Source organism: Apteryx rowi, unplaced genomic scaffold, assembly GCF_003343035.1.
Source record: "Apteryx rowi isolate R43461 unplaced genomic scaffold, aptRow1 scaffold_553, whole genome shotgun sequence".
Lineage (NCBI taxonomy): Eukaryota > Metazoa > Chordata > Aves > Apterygiformes > Apterygidae > Apteryx > Apteryx rowi.
The window spans coordinates 410,526-435,712 of NW_020450820.1; the positions used below are offsets into that span (position 1 = coordinate 410,526).

Consider the following 25,187-nt stretch of genomic DNA (forward strand, 5'->3'; position numbering starts at 1 on the left):
CCATGAAGGAAGATCAAACCCCAGACTAGGAAACTAGGAGATTAGGACAGTAGAATCCTCAGTTATAGACACACACACACACATACACACACACACCTTTAAAAATAAAGGATAAAGGCAGACTATTTTTAGCTGACTGTCACTGGAATGTGGAAAAGGGGGGGAAAAAAAAAAGTAATACCACTAAAGCATATTTTGTTTTCAGGTCCACAGGAAGCAACTATTCCAAATGATATGATATTCAGTCTTGGACTACAAGTCTCATGTTTTGACAAAGCTGAAACAAAACCAACATTTTATAATAGGAGATCTCCCTACCTAAGAAGTTTTCAATAAAATGATCTCAGGGCAACTGCTTTTAGGTGGATAAACAGAGACTGGATTAACTCACTGGAGAGTAATTGGCTGTGTCCTGTTTTCAGTCAGTGACTAGCAAACAGAGAAAGACCAGACTTAAAGCACTGGTGTAAGCTTGGAGACTGATTAGTCAGGAAGCTATTGCTAAAGGCAGCAAGAGTAGGAGCTATCCCAAGAGCTCCCTCACAGCAGTTTTCTCTGCCCTGTKAGACACAACTGGAAATCCATTAATGCACTCTGCCCTTCATCTATTTTTGCTACTGGACATTTGAGAGCATTTAAGAACATTACTTTTTTGAGTAGTTGCCTGATGATGGATCACACAGAATTAAAAAGATTTCATATTTCTTAGGGAAAGGGGAAGACTACCATCTACAGTACAATTATAAAACTAGGGATTACCTGATAGCATAGTACTTTCTATTCTGTGTTGAATAGCCAGCACAGAGTGTGCAACTACTCATGCATCACTCTGAGTTACCCTTTACACCAAAACTGTGAACATAACATGTCCATTAAAAGATATAAAACTGAGACACTTTTCTTATAATTTGTATAAATAATCTTGCTGTTTTAAAGCTATTTTGATGTAGTCTGAAGTCTACCAGGATTACATTTCATGTAATGTTTACATTTGTTATACTAGTCAGCAGTTGTGAAGCATTACCTTTAAATACTGCATACGAGGAAGGCTACATAATTTAAAATCACAGTACCGATTCATTAGCTGTTATCTAGCTATTCTAATGAAACATTAGTACATTGAAAAACATTAGCATTGTAATTAGCTGTATCTTTATATAAATTACACAAACACACAAAAGAATTGAAGTTGGCTATACAAACTTAACACAAAGGTTTACGTATATGCATTGTAAGAGACTTAATTCATTATTTTTCTCCCACAAGATCTTGCATCATTCAGTGCACAGAAAAGACTATACTCAAAGAGCAGCTATTCAAACTATTGGTTTTATCTTCAGTATTCAGTGCACTGCTCCCATGTTTTATTAACTTTATTATAGATACAGAATTAAAACATGACAAAACACCTTCAGGTCTCTGAACTTCAAGCACTTACATTGATACAGAATTAAAACACGGAGAAACACCTTTAGGTCTGTCAACCTCAGGCACTTAAATTTGATGCCTAGGCTCATTGCCTATCAACAATTTATAGAAAACTCCTGTCTAAGATGGTTATGTACCTCTCGCTATCTAAGTATAAGTAGAGCTATCCCTAGATTATATATCCCTAAATTGGTATCTTTATGCATGCAACCTGAATACTCTTTAAGAAATCAAATATATACATTAATTTTGGCAGATCAAAAGTGCTTAATACCTGATATCCCAGGGTAATTAGCACTATATAGCACTTCACCTTTTCAGAGCTTTGATCCTACTAAATTCACTTGCAGCTGTGGATGTTTGGTACTTCTGTAAAGCAGACCCCGTGGATCTCAACTTAGTAACCAAACAATGAAAATTGGAGGGAGAAAAAAAATAACCAAAACAGAAACCGTTTAGGACCAGGGAGAAGGATAGGGCCCATTTCGCAGTATGGCACCTTCAAAAATAGTGCCTTTTGCTGTAGTTGGTTTCATTCGTTAAACGCTGTCCAAAATTTACCACAACATCCTCCTCCAGCTCCTCTAACCACATAATTTGGCATCATGTTCATATGGGTTATAAGCAGGCTTGGAATCATTAGATTCACTCATGCACTTTTTGAGCTAAGAAAGGTGGAATGAAAGATCAGATGCTGTGAATTTTACTTTTTTGTGGAAAGGATGGAACAATGGAAATATTTACATTTTAAAATACAGGAAGAAAAAGTGTATTAGGAAGAATAATGAGCAATTTTCTCCCTGGTAATGATAGCAATGCATAAAACACACATACTGAAATAGGAGTAGGTCCTCAGATAAACTTCAAGAGAAATTTCCTGTGGGAAAACAATTTTGGCAAGGGATTGAAGTAAGGCATGTGGGGAAGAATCTCTCTATTTTTGAAACTAAAAAAATGGAAAAGAAATCACTAAAAGTAATTGTGACTATAGATAAAAAATACAAAGATATAAAGTTTCATAATAGCTTGGATATTGGCTTTATTAATGGAGTATATATTCTGATCCCTTCTCCAGAGGCTGAAGAAACAAGTGGGAGATGCATGTCACATCAATCTCTGTCTTGAAGACTTATTTCTCTGGCTAACACATCTATAGTATGTCAAACTTCTACCTTTTTAACCTTTAGCTATGCTATGTAATTGTAGTGTTATGTGAAGGTATGTGATTCCTTTAATGCACTGGTTCCTTTCCATGCACTGCATGAAAGATCTGTTGCATTTATGAGCAATAGCCATTGCCATAAGAGAAATTAAGTAACATAGTTCTGCTACGAATTTCTTTTGCTTTTAGTAACTTCTGTTACCAAAGTAAAAGACAAGTGAAAAGTAGGTGCCAAGTTCAAAACTGAGATTATGAAAATCCCCACCCAGTTGCACTTAGCCTTGTTTCATCCAGGTTCAATCATTCCCTTTCTAAGGGGATTTAAACCATATTTTCTATATCTCTGGAAAGTGCCCTTCTGTTCATTACCCCTCTTCTCACGGAATTCCACTATAAATAAGTACAAAAAGAATGTGAACTAACAACATTACTGAGCTTACTGATTCAGGCATTCATATTGAATGGGGAAGGCTGGTTATCCTGCAACAAAAACTATCCAGTCTTTAATCCTGGAGGCTCTGACCATGAAAATACTGGCCTGTTCATTTGCTCATGTCCCATTAGGCAGGCATTTTCCAACAAATAGTTCATCTACGGTTCTGTTAAGCTCTTTTATCCAAGATGTTTATACCAAAACAGCTGTGATTTCATTCCATTCATGAGACAATATAATATTGATACAAACTTCTCCATTTCCCACTATGATTTTTTGTGTGAAGTTCTAGAAGTTTGTCTCATTAAAAAACAGTTTTCAGATTATTAAAATGGTTTAACTCTGTTTATGAATGGAGATTATCAGAAAATGCTGTATTTCAAGTCAATATATGTTCTGAAATGGCAAGAAAGGATACAGATGACAAAGTGATTCTTGGTGTAAGAATGTATACCCTATTAAATCATTGAATTTAGATTTTTTAAATAGGAAAGAAACCTATGAGAAAGTATTACAGAAGTGTATGCTACTTTTTTTGTGGTTTAAGACTTTTCAAAATTCTTGGACATAGCTCCTAAAGCTGCCTCTGCACAGCTTAATTCAGTGCTGTACAGAGATACCCACATTTGCTCTGAATGAGTGAGCTGACATATGGAAGTAGGAAGGCATGTTTAGCTTGATCTTCCTGGTCTAAACACAACTATCCTCCTTCAATTAGAGAAAACAGTATGTCCAGATCTAACTCAAATACCTCTATACTGTGTCCCTACAGGACACACTGTACTGTAATGTACCGTATACACTTGCCTCTTTTCAAGTACAAAAAAACAGACTGAAAGCCTAAGAAAATGGCAGGGAGAGGGGGGAACCTTACTCTGGAATAAGTATTTGCCAATGGTTAAAACCGGCTGAGGTTTCATTCCATTTGCCTTTTTACAACAACTAAGTGTTCTCAACGTTATCTTTTCAACTTATGCTATCATTTTGTGATGCAACAAGAAGATAGAGAATCAAATGCTAGGCCTACACATTTGGATGCCATGTAGAACAAATTCTGTCTTAGCTTTCTAACCTCATTAAAAATCTAAGGTAAGTAAAGTCAGACTTGTAGGGTCAGAAAACAGTTTTTCTTTGGTTCTTCTATAGGGAGTTAGATAAATGCATCATGAGATAATAAAGCATAAGATAAACTCTTCCACCCAATAAAATAAAAAATTCTCACTATTATAGGAAAAGTCTTTTTTTTTTTTTAAGATATCATGACAAAATATAGTGATCATAGTCTTTTTGTTGCAAATAAGGCAGCATTGTTAGTCTTTCAAAGGTGAAAACATATCAGCAATCTTGGCTTCCAAAAATCTCTTTAAAAGCTGCTAGAAAACTACATTGACTTCAGGAAATTTTCTACTTTTCTGTTTGGTTAAAATCTTGTTTAAAGAATGTTTCATTTAAACAGCATTACCATGCCAATTAAAGAACAAGGGTAGAACTGCTTGCAGTGTATGCTGAAAGTGACTGCTTCCCTGATTAGCCCAATATCCTCCAAAATCGAAATATTCTTTTCTGAAATTGCTTAAGCTATAGCTTTTCATTCTGGAGTCATGAGCTACATCAGCTTAAGAAAAGGTGTTCACTGATGGAAATGCAATGGGTAAAGCATGTGGGTGATGTGCTATAGTGGCATAGAAGGCCATAGGTATATAATGGGTATATGTAATGGGTAGGGTATAAACTGAATGCAGAAAGTCAAAAGTAGGGAAGGTATCAGAGTGCAAGGGCAATATATTCACAAAGTCTTTCCTCACTGATGAGATGCATAAATGTATTGTATAATTTTTGCAGGCACTACATTGCATACATGTACAATCCTAGAAACAGTTTAAGGGAAATCATTATGAAACTGATGAAAACCAGGGTCAGAGCATCATGTAAAACCCCCCCAGTAATTTCCTAAACAATTTCCATAGAATCTAACAGAGTTACAGCTCAACTATCTAGCACTAGTCTAGATCATGCAGTATAATTCTGGCTATCATCTTTTCTTCTGCCATTCTTGTGAAAGCTGTATTTGCCCCTATATTTACTTCCTTTACCACTAGTGTTGGTGGCTCAGAATTATCTTTAAGTCTTTTGAGGCTTCTCATTATTTTGCTGGATGGTTGATGTAGATTTTCACTTAGGCTTGCATGTTGGAAATACACAAAATTAGTCTATTTTTTGGAATGGAACAAAGATGATACTGCATTTATCAAGGAACTTACAGGCAAACCCAGCAGTTTTGCTTCATCTTAAACACTAATTTCCATTTAGAATATCCCAAGACCTGAGAGTAAAGCTTCCAAGTGTTCCCACTCCAACAAAGGAAAGAAACTACACAATACTCTTGTTTTCCCTGCATCTATTCAATGTCTTTTATTTGTACGTTTGCTGAATGCTGATTTAAAATGGAAAAAAGAAAAATCAGGCAGAAACTTAGATCCAGTATTTCCTTTACACTCTACATTTTTATTCTATTGCAAAAAACACACTTGGGTAAAAAATGGAACCAAATTTGCCAAAAGGAGAAAAAAAAACCCAGAATGTGAAGGGAACTCATTCACTTATCTGGCAAAAGATGAATTAAGAACTGTAATTAAAACATTTCATGATTAATATTTTGTGCTTTCTTTACATCTTTTAATACTGACTAAATACTGTTGCATTAACCAGACATTCCTTGAGTCACAAATCTAGATTCAGGTCAGGGATGATGCACCATTTGTATCAATCTGGGATTCTGTCCCCAGTGCAGCCCTTTAACCAGACAAAATGCATTTCTAGCATCTAGATGAAATTTCACCACTCAATATTTCACAAACATTACAGCTTTTAAGAAAAGATAATCCCTTAAAAAAAAAAAAATATATATATATATATATATACACACACACACACACAGAGCTCTATGACTGTTGTTCAGCTGGTACATATTTTTTATTCTGTTTGGTTCAAAGTTTTTGAAGATGTTGAAGAAGGAAGCAAGAGTTAGATATCACTTGTTCTTAACATTAGCAAAACAATAAACAAAGTTGAAAGCCTTGTAAATTTATGCCTAAAACCTTGTTTAACAAATACAGAATTGACTTGAAAAGCACTCTGAGGAGTGACAGAACCTCTTTACTATACAGATCAACTCAATAATTTTCTTTGAAAGGAAACTTCTGCATGACTAAACAATGAAAATACAAATACGGGTAAATTGCTGGGAATTTATAGCTCCTGTAGCTGATTTAAGATTCTCCACTGATGCACAGTCAGAATACTGCTTTGAATATAAAAAATTGCCTATAGTAGGTTTTGGAAATCTGGTTACCTAGCTAGATGTTTAGGAAGCTGACATTTACTATATGTGCAATTACGAAATATACAGTGTCACTGCTTTCAAATGTCACCTCTTTGCGACAGTTCTTATCTTGCAGCAAATGTCCTTGCTTCCCTTGAGAGAAGCATTCATATTAAACCAGCACCAGCGCACACCAGCAAGATATTTACAAAAGCAATTAGCACTTCTGAGTGCCTAATTTGACATCCTCAAAGGGTCTCACTTTAGGAATAAATTCTGCAAACCTCTGAAGAATAAGTCCCCTTATAAGGCCCTATTCTTGTCTCAAGTTGGCACCTAAAATCATTACTTTTAAAAAAGCTTTGCTTCTCTTTCTTGTCTATATTATGTTCACATATAATTCTTTATGATAGGATACAGAATGGGAGGATATGTGTGTCACCTTACTCATGGGGATTTTATATCTGAAAAGTCTCTAAAGACTTTACATGAAGAGTAGTGAAATAGACACTGAAGTTTTTTGTAGGATTATAATTTCTCATCTCTTTTTCTAAATATGGGTAGTGCTAAGGTTGGCTGCTTGAGTTTGGCTTATACAAAATGTTAACAGAACTTATCTTTTCCTTTCTATACTCATCTCTTCACAGTATACTAATATTCATTTACTACTGATTTGAAGTACCCTTTTCTATATGCAGTTTTAACAGAACCTGCACATCCCTTTTGCAGTGCTTGGCATTTTAAAATAAATAAATGAATACACATTTTATATCTATCTTTATATCCATATTTTTATTATAAAGGTTGATGTTACTAACTTGGTTGAAAAAGATTTGAAAGAATCCAACTTTTTCCTCATTTTTCATTCAAATCTCCACTCATTTGCTGTCATCCCCTATGACTCAAATGCTTTGTCCTCTCCAACATTAAATTACAAGAGAAGGAGATCACTAGATAAGGATACTAGAAACTTCGCGTCAAAATTAATCTTATTCCTATATATTTTAGAATGTAAATTCCTCAGGGCTGTCTCTGTGAGAGACTGCATGTGTGTGGAACTATGCCAATGCTGAGGTAGTTCTAAACAAATAAAAATGAGTAAATAAACTTTCCTCGTCTGCATATTTTTTCCACACATGCAAAATTGACTTTTATGGTCACAGTTTCTTTGAATTCTGCCGTCTGCTCTAGGAAGAAACTCTTTATAATAAACAGTGCAAATTGTCTCAGGGGAACTATTTCCATTAGAATAAGCAGTAATTTTACTTGACCTGTGAAGTGAATATTGAAGTGAAGTGTTGGTCTTAAACAGAACAACTGAGAACTACCTGGTTTTTATAGAAATCCTATTAAACGTTTTCATTTTCACACCAGTGCCTACAGATATTCAAAGTTTTCTGCTGAGGAAACTGGCCTATTGAGTAAAAACAAATCCTTACAGAGGTTTTCTCCACCAGAGATACAAACAGTGATGTTTTTAGATCAGATACAGAAAGAAGAATAAGCTAAAGGTACACAGTGCCTTCAAAACATCTCTGCCATGAGGAACTGGTTTGTTCATCTTTAGTGCTACAGGTTAAGCAACATCTACTAGGAAAAAATTATCTTCACAGGTTTCAGTGTTTCTCCAATGTTAGGTACTTCCTAATGTTCACTACATACAGCTATGGAAAAGATAGCAACATAAAGGACATGTACAAATTTAAGAAAAAAAAAATAGGCTAAAATGTCAATCAAGGTATCTTGCTGTCATATAAAGCAATGCTGAAATAAAATAGTGACCTCTAAGTGGTTGCACTATTAGTTTCAAGAATTCAGATGAGGCCRAGCTCATTGTCAGCTATCATTGTCAAAAATAAGGTGGCAGAGACACTAATTTGAACCTCGGATGACAGTTCTATTACAAATAAGAATTGAAAAAAGGGTTTTCTTTTGCTTAACTGGGACCAGAATGACATTGTTTGAAGAGAATTTTATTTAACAATAAGGTGTTTAAAATACTTCGGACTAAATGTGATGTGCAAATTATTCTGTTGTTTATGGATTTACTGAACAAGCAGCAATGGTAATCAAATAAAGACTATCTCTTATCATAGAAGTTTGATTTTAATATAGAAACTAGACTTTATTTTCACCTTTGGAAGTGCAGTCACAATCCAGTTACCGATTGCAAAAGATAGATTTCTTTCAGCCTTTGTAGTCACAAAAGCAACTTGTATTTTTACTATAGCTTTTCTTTACTCACACCATTTTGAATATAACCTACTAGGAAAAAAAACCAAAACCCTCATTTCTTGCTGCACTTGAGGTATGTAAACATGCAATCAAAGCTGTATCTGGAATTTTATTCATGCATTTCAGGTAACATTAACTTGGCTAATGTTACTGCAAAGAAAGTGTAGCCATAGCAGCAGAGAACTTGATGCAGGCTGCAAAGCCTGACTGAAAACTTAAGTGAATTATGAAGGTTTCTATGCTGCACTGAGCACTATGTTGGATATGCTGCTATGTATATTTGAACTTAACTACCTTAAAATAAATGTGCAAGTTGCAACTATGTCTCGAGTGTTGTAAATAACTGATAAACTCAGCCTTAGCTATTAGCTGCTTCCAATTATCTAACTTGCAAAAGCCTGATCACTCAAAATTAAGTGCCTTCTACTACTGTACTGGAGTACTACTCTTCTACTACTTTTACTTCAGTAAAAAAAAAAAACAATTAGATGCTATTGAATCAAAAGTTCCTAATATACAATACTGCCCTTACGTCATACAGTACTCCAAACAGGAATTACAGGAAAAGCATATACCACAATATTTACTGCAGTTTATAGTTCTTTGCAGATAAAGTTAATAGTAACATTAACAGGTAGATTTAAATTTATGTGCAATTCAGTTGTTAATGAAAAAATACAAAGCAGCATGAAGGGTAACAAAAGAAATAAATACACAAATCATGGCAATGTCATGAAAAAAATCTAGTGAAAAACTTTTGTATTCTTAAGGTGTTATGACATTTCCAAGCGCATATTATTTCTGATAGTTATGCCGTAGAGCTTTTCCTCAGAAAGAAATTGTCTGACTTGATGGACCTTGTCACAAGCGGAAAGAAAAGTGATTGGTAATTCTGATCACAGCAATAGAGTAGATTTAGACCTGACAAAAATCACRTACCATATGAGAAAAAAGTCTGCTCAATAAAAGAAGAGTATAGTAGGATTGAAAATAAAACACACCTAGGAGGCTACCCTGGGAAGCAGCAGTACACCTTTTAAATCAGAAATCTCAGTTAAACACTACAAGAGCTTTCTAGGGATCTCAATAGTTCATGAAGAGACAAATGGCCAAACTATGGCTAACATTCAACCAAATCTGCTCCATCATCTTTTTCTAGCAGTCCATTTAACTAAACGAAGCAATTTCATTTCCCAGTTCTAGAGCTAAGTAGCATTTGTTTGCTCCTCTGTATTACCTCTTTATAAGGCTCAGCTCAGCCTCACTTGTAAATGCTAATTTGGTCCCTTGACCAGTATCATACTGAGGATGCCAATGGGAGATGGCTGAAGAAGTTTCTTTTCTGTTTGAGTTTGTATTACAGCTACGGAGAAAAATGTGCATTCTGTCTGTGTTTCCCTCTCCCTTCCCATTCCCTGTGAGACATGAAGCCACTACTCTCTAATTCCCTTCTGTCTAGGAGTCTGATTTATATTCCACTTTTAGAGAAATATCTTTAATCACAATGACTAAACAGTGTTGTTTTTTCTAAAAAAAAATTTTTTAAAAAAATCAGATTAACTAGAATTTGATTGCTACACTCTGAATGTTTCAATGGGCAGATATTTCAAGTCATGGCTTGTAATTCTTTTTGACTGCATCATGAGTCAAAGTTGTTCATCCCAACTATGCATCTGCAGTGTGTATTAACAAAGCTTATCCACTATAAGTGAATCTGTTAGTCTCATCATCAGAAGCAAACAAGGAAAGTACTTGAACTGCTACCTGAGGACTTAATTGGTCTTCACATATTTTAAGCTTAGTTAAGTAAGCCAGGAGCTTTTTTGGTACTGTGATATGATATTTAGCATCCATTTGAAATTTTAGGTTGGGAAAATGGTAAATCAATAAAAAACCAAGCTGATACTTCAGTCTAATGATAAATGTCAACTTTTATGAACTAGAATGAAATTTGAGATGTATTGCTCGTACATTATAAATAATAAAACATTATATATAGTATACATCACTTAATACGCACATATACATGGAAATAATATGTTATTACATATATACTCATATTAGATATAAAGTGCAAGATAAAATTACTTCGAGGACAAAACTGAAAAAAACTGATATGATACCTTAAAGTCTAAATTGTTGAATGTCTCTATAATAGAGAATCAAGCAAACATTTAATTATATATATAGTTTGACTGACCACATTATTAATTTCAATGAGGTTAGTATTTTATAGAAATAAGCTTTGACATCGATACCCTAGCATATATAGTATATATTCTAGGTACTGTACAGCCTACATAATTTCTGATTTCCCAATAACAAAATAACTTATTAAACAGCAAATTCTCAAATTACATATACAGTTTCTGAATAATATATATATATAAAAAAAAACTATATGAAATCTAAAAGATGAATTCAAAGCAACCAGTGATTATATATTTCCTTCAGAAAGCCAAAGATACTATGATAAGTGAGCTCCCCAGAATCTACACAAAGTTTAGTGCTCCAGTTGGCTCAAGATAGGAAGCGGTAACATGTAGATATTGTGATAAGCATCAACAAATTGAAAACATATTACTGCATTCCTTAAAAGCAGGCTTAGAATTGTATTATCCTATTCCTAAACTAATAAGAAAAGAAAAACTGAATTCATTTTAAATTGTCTTGGAATCAGCTTGTCAGGCTTTTCTGTGGGAAAAGTGACTTCAGGAAAAACAAAAGTTCCAAAACAAATCAAACTCTCTAAAACAACTGTTTGAACTTATAATCAGATGGTTATAATTTGGGATTAAAGTTTGATGTACAAATCAGTCTCCTAGATTATACTGAGACTTTACAAAATTAACAGTTTAGGCATTTATTTAATTTTTAACTTGAAGCAAAACACAACCCTCATGTTTGTCTAACTGCATTTAGTTTGGAAATTGGAAACTATATTGATCGCCTACACATAGGATGGGTTGAAAAGTAGCAACAGTTAACATAACTATTCTTAAAAGCAGAAACACATACAGGATAAACTCAGATCTGCTCTGTAACCATTATTTAAATATCAATGTGTGATGTGCTAGACAAGCACCTGTCAAGTATACTTGATTCTTCCTTGGGCCAATTCCTAGAAGTGAATTAATCTTTCAAGTGTTCTTCCACCTCTATTCTTTGTGATTTTAATTTCCATAATGCTGAATTCTGTATGTTCTTCTTCTACTAACGCTGAATTCTATGTGTTCTTCTTCTACTATAGTAATTTAAGAAATAAACATTTAACATGAGGTGTAATCCATATCCTTAATTTGATGGCATCTACTTTATAAATTCAAGTTTATTTAAATAATCAAAGGATAATGCATTCTGCTTAAAAACATTCTGTATCAATATAAGAAAAAACTTCTTTACTGTGAGGGAGTTTGAACACTGGAACAAGTTGGCCAGAGAGGTTGTGCAGTCTCCGTCCTTGGAGATATTGAAAACCCAGCTGGACATGGTCATAGGCAACCTGCTCTAACCAGCCTTATTTGAGCAGGGGGGTTGGACAAGACTATCTCCAGCCCTCCCTTCCAACCTCAACTATTCTGTGATTCTGTGAAAAATACCCAAGTCCAGACTGTAGCTTTACATATATGAGTAGTCCTACTGAGTTCGATGAGAATTCAGGAGTATAATTTAAACATATGCATAAGATTTGTGGTCAAAATTTGGAGAAATATTTGCCCTTGAAGTCTGCTGTGAAGTAACTAATTTCCTATTTTTTTGCTGATACAACATCACTTTTGTGTTGTACTGATAAATGGTAGCTTAAGCCATTCCAACTATAGTACCAAGAAAATAAAGAAAAATAGAGTGAATGCTAAAGGTTCTCTAATTCAGTATCATAAATACTTAGCAACATTTAAAGCATGCGCCACAATCTCTGCTTTCTAAGATAGTTCATAGTTCATTAAAAAAAATCCTTATATAAACCTGAAGAACAGTTATGTAAAATCTACATTTACAAACATAACTGCATTTTAAATAAATTAAAAACCCCTCAAAAGACAGAAGAGCTTTGCAAAGTAATCAACAAGAATAGTTTAAGAATGTAATATACAACTCAGGTGATCCTTATCAACTAGGTTCCAATACTACTTAACTATTCCACTAATGTAGAAAACTGAAAATATCACAGCAGCATTCTAAAAGCACAGATCAACAAGATAAGCTAAGTTAAGAGCATRCAGTTCATGAATATGGTTTATTACCATGGTTACAGGCTTTCAGCACAGGCCTCTGAGTGGCTGGACTGAGATTTTGTGGTATATCTGCAAAAGCAAGAAAACAATGGAAATAAAATACTCTCTGAAACTTACTGGACTATAGTAACAATATTATTAAGCAGAATTCTTTAAAAGTTAGATACTTCCAGGGGTAAAGCTACAGTTAATACCCGTGAAATGTTTGATCCACCAGGAGTCAGGATGACTTTTACTTCCCCCATTCAACTGTTGTTACTGTAAACCTCAAAAAGCTAAAGTATACATGGCTGTATGGAAGAGTCTTGTCATAATAATCAGGCTATGCTAAGTTCAATACATTGATCTCCAAAGTGTGACTGACATCAGCCAGATAGCATGAGAACCTCTGAAAGATGTCATTGCAGGAAAGAATTAAACCCACTAGTGTTTTAAGTTCTAGAGCACTGGACTCATAATGCTTTTAACAAAATACCCTGGAAAATAAAATGGAAAATAAAATATTCACCTTTAGACCTTGGTGTCTTTTTCCTTCGGTCTCGAAAAGCAGCGCCTGATTGCAGGGCTTCCAACAGACTATCCATCACTCCAGTCTCCTCACCTTCTGTGAAAGAGAGAGAGGGAACCCTCTGGGTTACCACAGCAATATCAAAGTATAAATAATAATAATAAAAAAGATATCTGTGGTATTATTGAAACTAGTTATTTCAATTTTAGACTGGGCTTTAAACTTCCACAAATTACTCTCTCACAATTAATCACAACAGAATCGGTCTTTTGTACAATAAACTAGGCCAAACTTTATTCCATTCTGGTGAGATTCATCTGTATTTTTAAGAGAAATGTCATTTCACTCATATTTTCATTTCAGTACCCTTTTGCAAATGCAAATAATAAGTTTCATGTCAGCTTTTGAGAGCTGTTCCCTAAAATGATTTGCTATGTTAGACAAAAGAGATCATTTGAGTTATTGTTATAAAAAGTTGAAATTGTTTCTCAGCAGGAAGCYGAGCGAACAGTATTAGACTAGATAGGATATAAAATTATATCAATAGGCAGCTTTAATCAAAACCCATTTTCTCTTCCTATTTAATAACCTCTGGCCAATATTAAATGACTTATGCAATTCCAGTAAGTTCTACTCATCATATAAGTATAATACCTTCCTGAAAGAATTATGAATGTTACTATGAGATTATAATCATATGCAAGCATTAAACAAAAAAAACCCTACTCTTATTTCCTCAAATAAACACACGTCAGACAAATTTTGGATTTGTGAATCTTGTTAACCCCTTGTCTACACACACATGAGAACGAAGAACACAACTCTAGGAGTTCACGATGAAAAATCTACTAAGAGGAATAAAGAATGACACAGGAGAAAACTCATTATGCTTCACCATGCAAAACTCCTTAGGTCAATACCCACCCTAGATGCAGTCAGAGACAGCACATGATTCTGCAGTTATTGCCAACAGTGAATATTCAAAATCAGAATCTAATCAAGCTGGTGAGTAAAGCTAGTTGTTGCAAGAGTGACATTTAAGGAATCCTGGAAGGGCTAGAGTACCAGTAAGGAAACAAGGCTATCCTCTAGTCCTGAATATGGGGGGTGAATTATTATGGGAAATTATGATTTCTATTTGTTTCTCCACATTACATATATTTGTATATGTATTCTGAGAATATATATAAAATCATTTCTGGCAGGTAGAGTTCTTGCTTGCCTCAAAATTTTAACTTTTTTGTCCCTCAAATTAAAGAAAAATGATCCCTCAAATATGACTTGAAGTCACATGTTAGTAATACCTATAAAAGTAAAAGATTTTGTATTTAAAAATTCCATACAAGTAAACACATAAACAGATATAAAACTGAAACAGACATTCTCTAACACTGATTCAAATTTAAATCACGTTTTAATAAACTTTGTCACTTTCTTCTGTTGTACCAACAACTTTAATATTTACAGAAAGATCAAAAATGAATAATTTAAAAGTCGTTTTTGTGCAATTGTATCACAAAATGCATTTAGTTTCCCCTTATGCTCCTTTTGCTTGTGTTTTTGCCCATTCTATATTTTCTGCTAATTCTACATGTTTATTTGTATTTAGAGAATGATTTTTGTTTAATTTGCAGAATGTCCTACAATATATATTCTAAGGAGAACACCCTTCCTTCCTTGCAGTATTACATTTGATACTATCCCAAGATACTGGTCATTAAAATGACAGAATTATTTGAGAACATTAAGAGTGTTACAGCCTTAATTATTCTCTTTCCTCTGCAGTGTGTACTATTGGACTAGTTAGCTTTAAGAGCTTGCCTTTCCACACAAAGAGAAATAATGGAAAAATTAGCAATATTTTATAATTTTGCATATCATTCAAGCACATATTTTCTGTACAATATATAGTAGATACAGGATAAATATGAAGACTGAAATACAATTTTTTTCTTGCTTTACATTTGGTATAACATGCTTTGCTGGGTTGCAGTTTGGTCTCTCATGACTAATGGCCTATCACAGCTCTTAACATGGCTTGGAATATACCTAAAAACAGATTTCTCAGAACGTATCTTCAGTTTCCTGGGTTTTTTGCTTTCTTTTTTCCCCTCCTGATGCAATTGTCTGAAATACTCATGTCTGGAATTGAAGCATTCAGTGAGCAATTTGAACCGAAAGTGATGCTTGAGGAAATCCTGAGGCCAAACCATTAGTTATATTAAGGTACATGAATGCAGGAGGAAAGTTTGTAAGCATTTTGGTTATCAGCAATTCAAAAAACATTGAATAACATGACACTCCCGCAAACAATACCGTAAATGGTTATAGAAGAATAGTTCATAAGCTTTGTTTCAGGGAGTAGGAAGAAGAGCAAAAAGAAAATTGCTTTTAATTCTATTTCAATGCGTCATCTTTTTTCTTCAAGTCTTCCCAAGACTTCTATGGATTTGATGTTTATTTCAAAAACTATTAATAAACAGTTTTCAGTAGAAAAAAAGCTGGTGCAAAATATATAACTCTATACAAAGATGAAACAAATACAAAATAAGGATTTTAAATAATAGAACAGAAATACTGTTGTTAACTGCAAAACCACAATTTTTTGTAGCATAATTATATAGCATGTTCAGGGTACTCTCTCTTTCTCCTACTTATCTGAAATATACTTTAGTCACAAGCTGTATCTGTGTTTCCATTGAATAGTTAACAGAAAAAGAAATTACTTGAAGACAAAAAAAAAAATTCTTGTAATTTTCCTGTATACACATATGCCTTGAAAAAAATAAACAAATGAATGCAAATAAAAATATCAGTAGTTAATATCCTGTATCCAAAACACTTAGAAAGTCTGTTTTTCAAACTTCTACACCTTCTATTAGACTCCAAATTATGTTTTTGATGCTTACACCAACAGCTGATTGTGACACCTTCTATGAAGTTACAAAGCTAACTGTTCAAACCCCCACTTACTGAGCTATCTATAATATTTAACAAATGCAAATGTATCATACAGTGTTTTAGAAGTCTCTTAAACTGCCCTGGGAGAACTGCATAAAACATTGCTCTAGCGATAGAATAAAAATAGCAAATATTGTTCAATATTAACAGTTCCTATGGGACCTTTAAATCAGCTTTCACAAGCTGCTGCAAACTGCTGTCACCAATCCCAACTGACTTTCTAATTAGTCAAGTGTATCAATCTTTTGACATCCTAGAACTAGTAATTCCAGTTGGCTTGCAGATAGCTACATAGTCCATAACAATTCCTTTGAGAAATATACTCTGTTATGATCTAAGTTATTTCTTTTCCTTGCCATTATCAGAGATTTAAATACTTTCTAATATCATACCTAATTAAAGCTCCTACAACTGTCTCTTGAATACCATCAAAGCAGAAGTAAACTTGCCAAAATAGCTAGTAAGCTTTGCCCTTGAAATTTCAACGCGAAGTCAGATGTAAACTAATTTTATAATTATGTCTTTAAAAGCATTAAGGATACTAGAGATCCTTCTTCTCCTTTAGTGTACTAAGTCTTACAGCTTTGCAGTATAACTTTAACATGTCTTAGGATAATAGCCATAGATACTGCAATTATTAATGACTCCTGAATTTTATGTAATTATTAATTAGCAAGTGATATATATCATAATTCAAAAAAGTGATAGTAATCCATTGATATGACACAATCAAAAATATCATTAACAATACTCTTTCAAAGTAAGAGTGGTGCAACAAGATTACTTTGGATTTAAAAAAACCTCTCATTTTAAAATTTCCCCATAACTGTCCAAAGACAAACTAAAATATCACATTCATATTAGGGCTACAGAAGTTCACTTTGCTAGGAGAACAACATCTAATATTATTCCTACTTCCTCTTTCAAGGAATCAAGGCTATATTCAGTTACTTTAAAAAAAAAACTGATGTACTGATGCATACAACTTCTAGATCTCTCAGCCTTATATACAAATAGGTGAGGGGATTTTATGAAGGGACTTACATTGTCAATATAAAAATGCAAAGCAATGTCCAGAGAAAGTGAGGTTTCAGAATGTGCAACAATGTGCTGGGGGGTGGGGGGGGTGTACCCAAACTCTTGACTCCAATGAAATTCAGACACAATCTTGCACAGAAATTTTGGGTGGGTGTTAAGGTTAGCTCTGACCAGAAAATGCACAGTATACAGAGAATTAATCCTAAGGCCTTGATCTTTCTGGCAAAAGCCATAGACACTAATCAGATAATCTTTATTGATAGGTGAGTGAAAGAATAACTGCCTATTGCTTCAAGTTTTATTAATAGTGCAAGGACTAGAATCATAACTCATAATAGAACACAGGCATTCTTTTGACCCTAACCAACCCCTATAGGAATCTTACTACAATACTGTGAGGGAAAAAACTTAAAATACTTGGGGGGGGGGGGAAAATATATATATATATATATTATATATATATATATATATATATATATATATAACCCATGTGCAGATGCAAAGTTGAAATAGCTGCCAAACATGCCTTAAGGAAACTGTCCTTTCAGCCAGTCCATCCTAGATTTACCTAGAAGCTTCTTATTCCTATCAAACTTCAGCCAGGAAGATCATTATTCACTTATCTTGTCATTCCTCAGAGGTGACTTCTGACAAAAGACAAATACTAGTCCTTCCAAAAAGGAAGAACAGGTGTGCGCCTCACAGGAATCACAGAAACAGTCTGCTCCAGATCAGAAGGGTTACATTTCTCACTGATGCCCAAAAGAATGAAGTAAGCCTTTGCTAGTGCTTCAGAGTCCTAGGCAGGTATCTTATAAAAAGGTATGATTTTATCTAATGATTGAGGTACCTATTGCATAAGTCTTCTGGCTGGGGAGAGGGAGCTTCAGTCCACCTCGTTTGCTATTGCTGAAATTGTGCTACCACTGAATTGTCATAAAGTGTGTTTATGGTACAAAAATAGATAGATTTTGACTCTRAGCATATGAATGAAAGTTTGCCCCAAGTTCCAAAGAGTTCAAAACGAGTGAAAAGCAAACTACGCATCCATTCTTCACAATCTTTACAGAGAGCTGTCCCTTACAAACCACTTGCTGAAATTAAAGTTGTTTGCTACACCATTTTAACTTCCATAAGATGGTTCATATCAAGGAAAGCCAAATGGTAAAATGTGGTTTTAAAAGTGGTTCTGTACCACAGTGAAACAAATACTTCAGTGATGTAATACAAATAAGACGCAGAAATAGATATCTTACAATTTCTCTTTTAAGTAATGGGACTGATAGTGACATCATCTAAATCTTGAGCTTTGTGATAAAAACATGCAATTTTCTGATGTTCATCCTGAATCTATAGCTTTCATTCTTTCTGTGACAACAGAAAATAGTCATTGTAAAACCACTTTCCCTTAGAGATCGTCCAGGATCGTTTCTATTGACTCCATATCCAATAAAGATTTCACCAGAGCAAGTTTTGCAGAGAAAGTTCTCTGAAAAATTTTCCTGAGGGAAATTGGATTAATAGAAGAATAAACGAAATGCTAACTCTTTGAAGTGGTGTAACCCCAGGGGTTTACACTGGGGCCAATTCTGTAACATCTTCATTAATGACATGGATGATGGGACAGAGCGCACTCTCAGCAGTTTTGCATATGATACAAAATTTGAAGGCGTGACTGATTCACCAGATGGCTGTGCCACCACTCAGAGGGACCTCAGTGGGCTGAAGAAATGGGCAGATGAGAATCTCATGAAATTCAGCGACAGGAAGTGCAAAGTCCTACCCCTGGGTAGGAATAACTCTATGCACCAGGACAGGCTGGGGACCAACCAGCTGGAGAGAAGCTTTGCAGGGAACCTGGTGGACAAGTTGAACATGAGCCAGCAATGTCCACTTGTGGCAAGGAAGGCCAACAACATCCTGGGCCGCATTAGGCAGAGCTTTGCCAGCAGGTCAACAGAGGTGATCCCTCCCCTCTTCTCAGCACTGGTGAGACCACATCGGGAGTGCTGGGTCCAGTTCTGGGTTCCCCAGACATGGACATACGGGAGCAAGTGCAGCAAAGGTGCTCAGGGAGATCTTATCAATATGTATAAATGCCTGACTGGAGAGACTAAAGAAAATGGAGCCAGGCTCTTCTCAGCGGTGCCCAGTGAACAGATAAGAGACAATGGGCACAAAATTGACATACAAGAAATTCCATTTAAACATAAAAATCTTTTTTGCAGTGAGAGTTGTCAAGCACTRAAACAGATTTTCCAGGCAGGTTATGGAGTGTGGATCTCCTTCATTGGAGATATTCAAAAGCCATCTGGACACAGTACTGGGCAACCTTTTCTAGGTGACCCTACTTGAGCAGGGGGTTGGACTAGATGATGTCCAGAGGCCTCTTCCAACCTCAACCATTCAGTGATTCTGTGAGTCTCAGAATTCTATGTAGTCTCTCTACTCTCTAACCAATCTCTATTGGTTAGATAACCCACTGTTTTGACAGTGGCTTTAGGGTCCTACATCAAACAAACATTTCTGGGGGAACAGAAGCTGAATGGAGGGTGAAAAAGCAGAAGGGAGAATGAAGAATTAGTCACTGCCTGTCAATTTCCCATTGATCTGGTTACAAGCATTATTGCCAAAGCTGTGCTAATTATGTAGTATTTAGTTAAGATAATCGGTGTATAAAAAACCCTTTTCCTTCAAAATTAGTTTGAAATTAGTTGTGAAGTACTCTGTTAGGCAAGTCTATAAACACAATTTTGTTTGCTGTTACTGTACTCCTGAAGCAACAACAAAAGCATACTGTGAAACTCTTACCCAGCTAGTACATCAGTCACTTTCACTCAATTCAGAATGCTTTTACAACAATAGCGAAACAAAGAACACATATGGTCACCCAAGCGCAATTGAGACCACCACCTCCGGAGAAGCTATAACAAAAAGGATGTCGCAGAAAAGGCAGATTATATTTTATGAGCAAACATACATGATTGACAGTAACAAGACCCATTAGATGAAAGAAAGAAACTTAATGGATTCCTCACTTGCTCATTCTTTGCTTCGTGTAAAAACAGCTTTGCAATAGGAACAAATCTGCACAGATAGCTGTCCTTGATGTGGAAGCCATATGATATTTTTAGTGGCTATTGTTCTAAAGCAACACTGGAGTTGAGAGAAGAACATTAGAAATAGTTTGTTTTACCTAGCTAGGCAGTTAGCTGCAAATACCAAAATCAGGAAACAGCTTTCAAAATTTTATAAAGATTTTGAAATTCTGAGTATCAATACTGATGCAAAAATGGAGTGAAGTTATGGAACTCCATTAAGTGACTTTGCACAAAGATAAGCCCCTTCTATAAAAGCCTGCAGATGATCCTCAGCCTGGACTCATCATTCCCAAGTTAGAAAGGGAAAGGGAAGACACACACAAAGTCCCTCCATACATTAAGTAACAAAGACACACTTTAGCATTATTTTAAAATAAAATCCCAACTCTTGAAAAAAAGTCTAAAGACTCAGACTTAAGGAACTTAATAACTTGTGGGTTATGGAGAAAGAAGAAATCCACAATGGAAACTCTAAATATGGCTAACTTCAAAAATAGGTTGTATTTCTACTAAGTCCACACAGACAATATCTGAAAATGAAATGGTTTATCTCCACRTGTTCCTACTCTCTCACCCACTCAGCAATACAGTATAGTCTAATAATAATCACATATTGCATTCCCTGATAATAGTTTAAGAAGGCCAGTTTAAAGATGTATCCTTCTTATAATCCTTTTTCTGTTCTCTGTGGATACTCTGCTTTTTTTGTAGAAAATAATAAAACCATTGAAGTTAGCAAAATGCTAAGTTTTAGTTACTTATATTTAATTACTCACAACTAAGAGAGACAAAGCTTAGGCACTGTTATCTAAGATTAAGATCTGATTTAGCAGCTGCTAGTGAGAACATCAAGTCACCTACATACAAAGAGGTCAGTTCAATAAATTTTACTGCTTATGCATTATTTTTCTGTCTTCTCTACACATTACAGCTCCAACTTGGATGATACTGACAAGAATGCAATCAGTTTTGCAGATTAGTCAAAAACTAGTATTTCCACTAGTGTTGTTTCACAGAGGAGGAAAAAAACTCCACCCTATTTAACACATTTTAATTACAATTTCACTTCAAAATTACTTACAAGCAGCCAGAACCACTTTATCATTCTTAAAGGAAATTGGATTCATATAAGAATACTGTAGCTGAATATAATATATATGGGTGGGTGTGTATGAATATCTTGTCTTTTGGTTACTGTATTACTCTGAAGGAGGTCATTGTACACAGAGACATCACTATTTCTATTCAAATTTATTAACAACCAGTAAAATCTGAAAGTACATACAATGATCAGTCACACTGAAAAATGTATTACAGAGATGAAGGACTGAAGGAACCTTAACATTTATATAGTTTCTCACTTGCAGAGTGAGAAAATTCTGGTTGGATTACATGACAGGGCTTAGTCACAGGAAAGTTTCTACACAGTTTTGGGTAGGCAAGACCCTTTTTGCATAGAGGTTATAAGTGCAAAAGAATAGCCGGGAAGATCAGATCAAAGGTTCACCTAGTCCTGCATTCTCAATCCATTAGTAGCCAATAGCAAAAAATCTATAAAAAGGACAAGGTAAACATGTAATGACATTCCCCAGAATGCTGTCTCCAGCAGTTTATGATTCAAAGACTTTGCATCTGCATTTGATAACTTTGAGTGGATAGAAGCTGCCCAGAGAAATCAAGCATCTGCTGGCAGCAAGCTTCAGAACAAGAATATTTTGGAATGCAGTAGCAATAATACTTCTGTAGAACCACTGAGGTATTGCTGAGTGAAGATAAGAGCCATACTGAACAGCACAGCAATAGAAGGAGCAGCAGAGTCCATTTGAAGGAAGAGTCAGAAGCATGACCTTCTCTTCTGCTCGCTTTCCAGCAATAACAAAGGAGGTTCTTAGCTCTTTTACAGCCTTGGACTACGGAAAGGTAATGCTTTGGTAAGGATATTTAGTCCTCTCCTCCTCTCCCACTGCAGAGAAGAAAGTTTTGATCATTCAGAAAAAAGAATAAAAGCATTTACATACAGTAGAAGTGAAAGTTTAAAGAGGACTGTGATGTCTGTGCTCCTTACAGTAGAGATGTGAGGTAGTATTTGGAGTAGGAAATACTTACTCAGCCCAAAACCTACTGTCTGCATGTCTACTAAATGTTAGAGCTCTTAATCCTAAAGATAGCTCCAGAGATTGTTTTTATCGGTATGCCATTTTAAGTTTGCAATATTCTTTTCACATTTCTTTAGAGATTATCATACAACAACATAAATGAAAATTCTTATGAGAAAATTTATCTACAGACATTACTTTAACAGCACTTAATTTTTTCAAGAGTTCTGTTTCTTTTGAATGATTACTTCTATCTCTCCCAAGCACTGCTATTATTTATTCTTTTAGTGGCTTTGTATAAACCTCAGTTTCTAAACTACCTTCAGCTACTATCTCCACAAGTTCCACTTCTATATATACTTTTCATAAAGGAAAAGTCTCAAAATAATTGTTTTTTCTGCTAAACCTCTTGTTCTTTTGGAGCTAATACTTAGTACAAATGCACAGCAACTGCAGCACACTGAGCCTATGGATTGACAACAAGTATATGAACTACATCTACATATTTCAGATATTTAGCACCTTTGAGATCTTGTTAGAATATGGCTTCTATCAGTTTAGTTCTGTGCTTTTGTTTTTTTTTTTTTTAAATATACATTCAGATCAGCTCTACTTTCTGTGCATTAAAAACCAACTAATTCCCTGAATATGCTMTCAGTGTGAGACTTGATGAGGTTTTGCTAAGTCTCATCTTTTGCTGTGGCTTCTGCAAATGTATGGCATATTGTTTCTCAGAAGAGGTTTTAGGTTTTTTTTTTTTTAATTGAATCTACCTGTATTTTATCATTCTCTATACCATTTTCAAGTACAAACTTGACAAATATTCTTGAGGGAACATCTGCTCTTAGTAATTTTCCCAGATTTGTACTCTATTTTCAAACAATAAAATTGCAGCTGAACACCAACCTCCATATTTAGTTACCTATCACCTGATGTCTCCTTTCCTGGGAATTCATGGTCAATTTCTGTCACAACTAGCTCCTTGTGTATGGTTTTTTGTTTTTTTTTTTTAATAGATATAAAACAAAGTCAGATGTACTGTGCAAGCTTGTCATGAGCTTACTGTCAACCTTCCACTAGGTATTAATATTAGTAAGTACTGACTAGACAACTGTCCTACAGTTTTTTCTGTCCATTGTTATTTAACTTAAGAGAACAAGTTAGACTCCTCAAAAAATTTGCAAAACATATTTACTTAAATGCACAGAATCTAGTAATAAGCCTACTGTTGTCCAAAAGCTGTGATTTTCAGGAAAGCAGCCTGGCAGACATATTAAAATAACAAATTACAAATGTGTTAGAAACTGCTGATGCCATAACATAAACAGATTTTTATAATCTCCAACACCTGCAGTCCCTCACTCCCCTCAGAGGAAAGAGCACTATGTTTCTTTGCTTCTGAGACATCTGGAGAAGATCATTTGAAAGAGAAGTATTGATTCACTCCTCTGAACTTGAAGAAACTAATAAAATGGAGGCCTTATAGACTTGAGCTGGGGAGCTTTTTGAGGGGTCTTACCCTTAGGTAGGCCTTTTTAATTTCAAAATTTCATTCTATCTGATGGAATCTGAATTTTAATTACATGTCCTGTTTTCATTGATTAAACTGTCAGTGCTGGGATCTGTGGTGCATTTTTGTTTTACAGAATATTACATGTCTAATGAAAATATCCATATTCATTACTGTTTGCTAAGTTGTGAAGTAAGTAAACTTTTTGGAAAAAAAAAAAAAGAAAGACAACAACACTAAGACACTCAAAGATTTTATGAAACACAAACATTTTCTTTCCAAAAACAAACACACAACTTCTGCAAAAAGAAATTCTGCAAAATTGACTGCTAATAAAGTCATGACTGTTTAAATCAACTGAAATATGGATTTTAAACCAGTGAACTGTGATAAAAGTGAAACTGAGTAACAAAAACAAAGTAATATTCTAGATTAGAAATGAGATATTTAAGAGAGCATTCCGGCATCACTTCAGTGCTTTTGCATAGGAWAGGGCAGCCTTTGTAAATAACCACTGATTAAAGTGGCTTGTTACTAAGTAGCATTCAAAGTAAGACACAATGAAGATGCCACAATGATGGAGCTCTCAATTATATTACAATAAATTTAGCTGGTGTTATCACAGTTATAGGATTCTTTACACTATGATAAGATCAAAATAATTGATTGGTGTGCTTTCTACTGAGAATCTGAACAGCATGAGAAAGTATGTCTCTGAATGTTAACAGTATGCAGACAAGTGGCATTTACATAAAGATCCCCTTCCACTGGCTATTTACCTTTGGAACTATAGCATGTGATAGTTTGAGCTGGCTTCACAGAAACAAATAGAGCAATCTGATTTACAAAGCATCTCACGATGACTATCACTCTCTATCCTGGAGAGCATTTAGAGGACAGATTTTATTATCATAAATTTCAAAATAGCAAATATCATTCAACATTTAGATGTTCAAAGTTTTGACGGAATTCCATATACTTTTCAAGTTAGGATGGCACTGCAAGGAAAATATAGAGCTGCTATTTTTATTATGTAAACTTAAGACTATCAGCCTATTATAATGGTAAGTCATTTGATTATTAGGACACGTGTCACCATCTGAGCTGCAAAATTCAAAATATTAGCAAATTAAAATTTACAAGGATCTGGCTCTGACA

General features: G+C 34.7%; 1 protein-coding gene across 1 annotated transcript in view; it reads right to left on the reverse strand.

Annotated features, from left to right (window-relative positions):
* DIAPH3 (diaphanous related formin 3) overlaps positions 1 to 25,187 on the reverse strand; it is a gene marked incomplete at its 5' end in the record, with an annotated part of 246,726 nt that overhangs the window by 54,185 nt on the left and 167,354 nt on the right. Inside the window, 2 exons of the mRNA XM_026081539.1 lie at positions 12,825 to 12,884; positions 13,324 to 13,419. Of these exons, the coding sequence (XP_025937324.1) occupies positions 12,825 to 12,884; positions 13,324 to 13,419 (156 nt within the window). The remainder of the gene's footprint in view (positions 1 to 12,824; positions 12,885 to 13,323; positions 13,420 to 25,187) is intronic.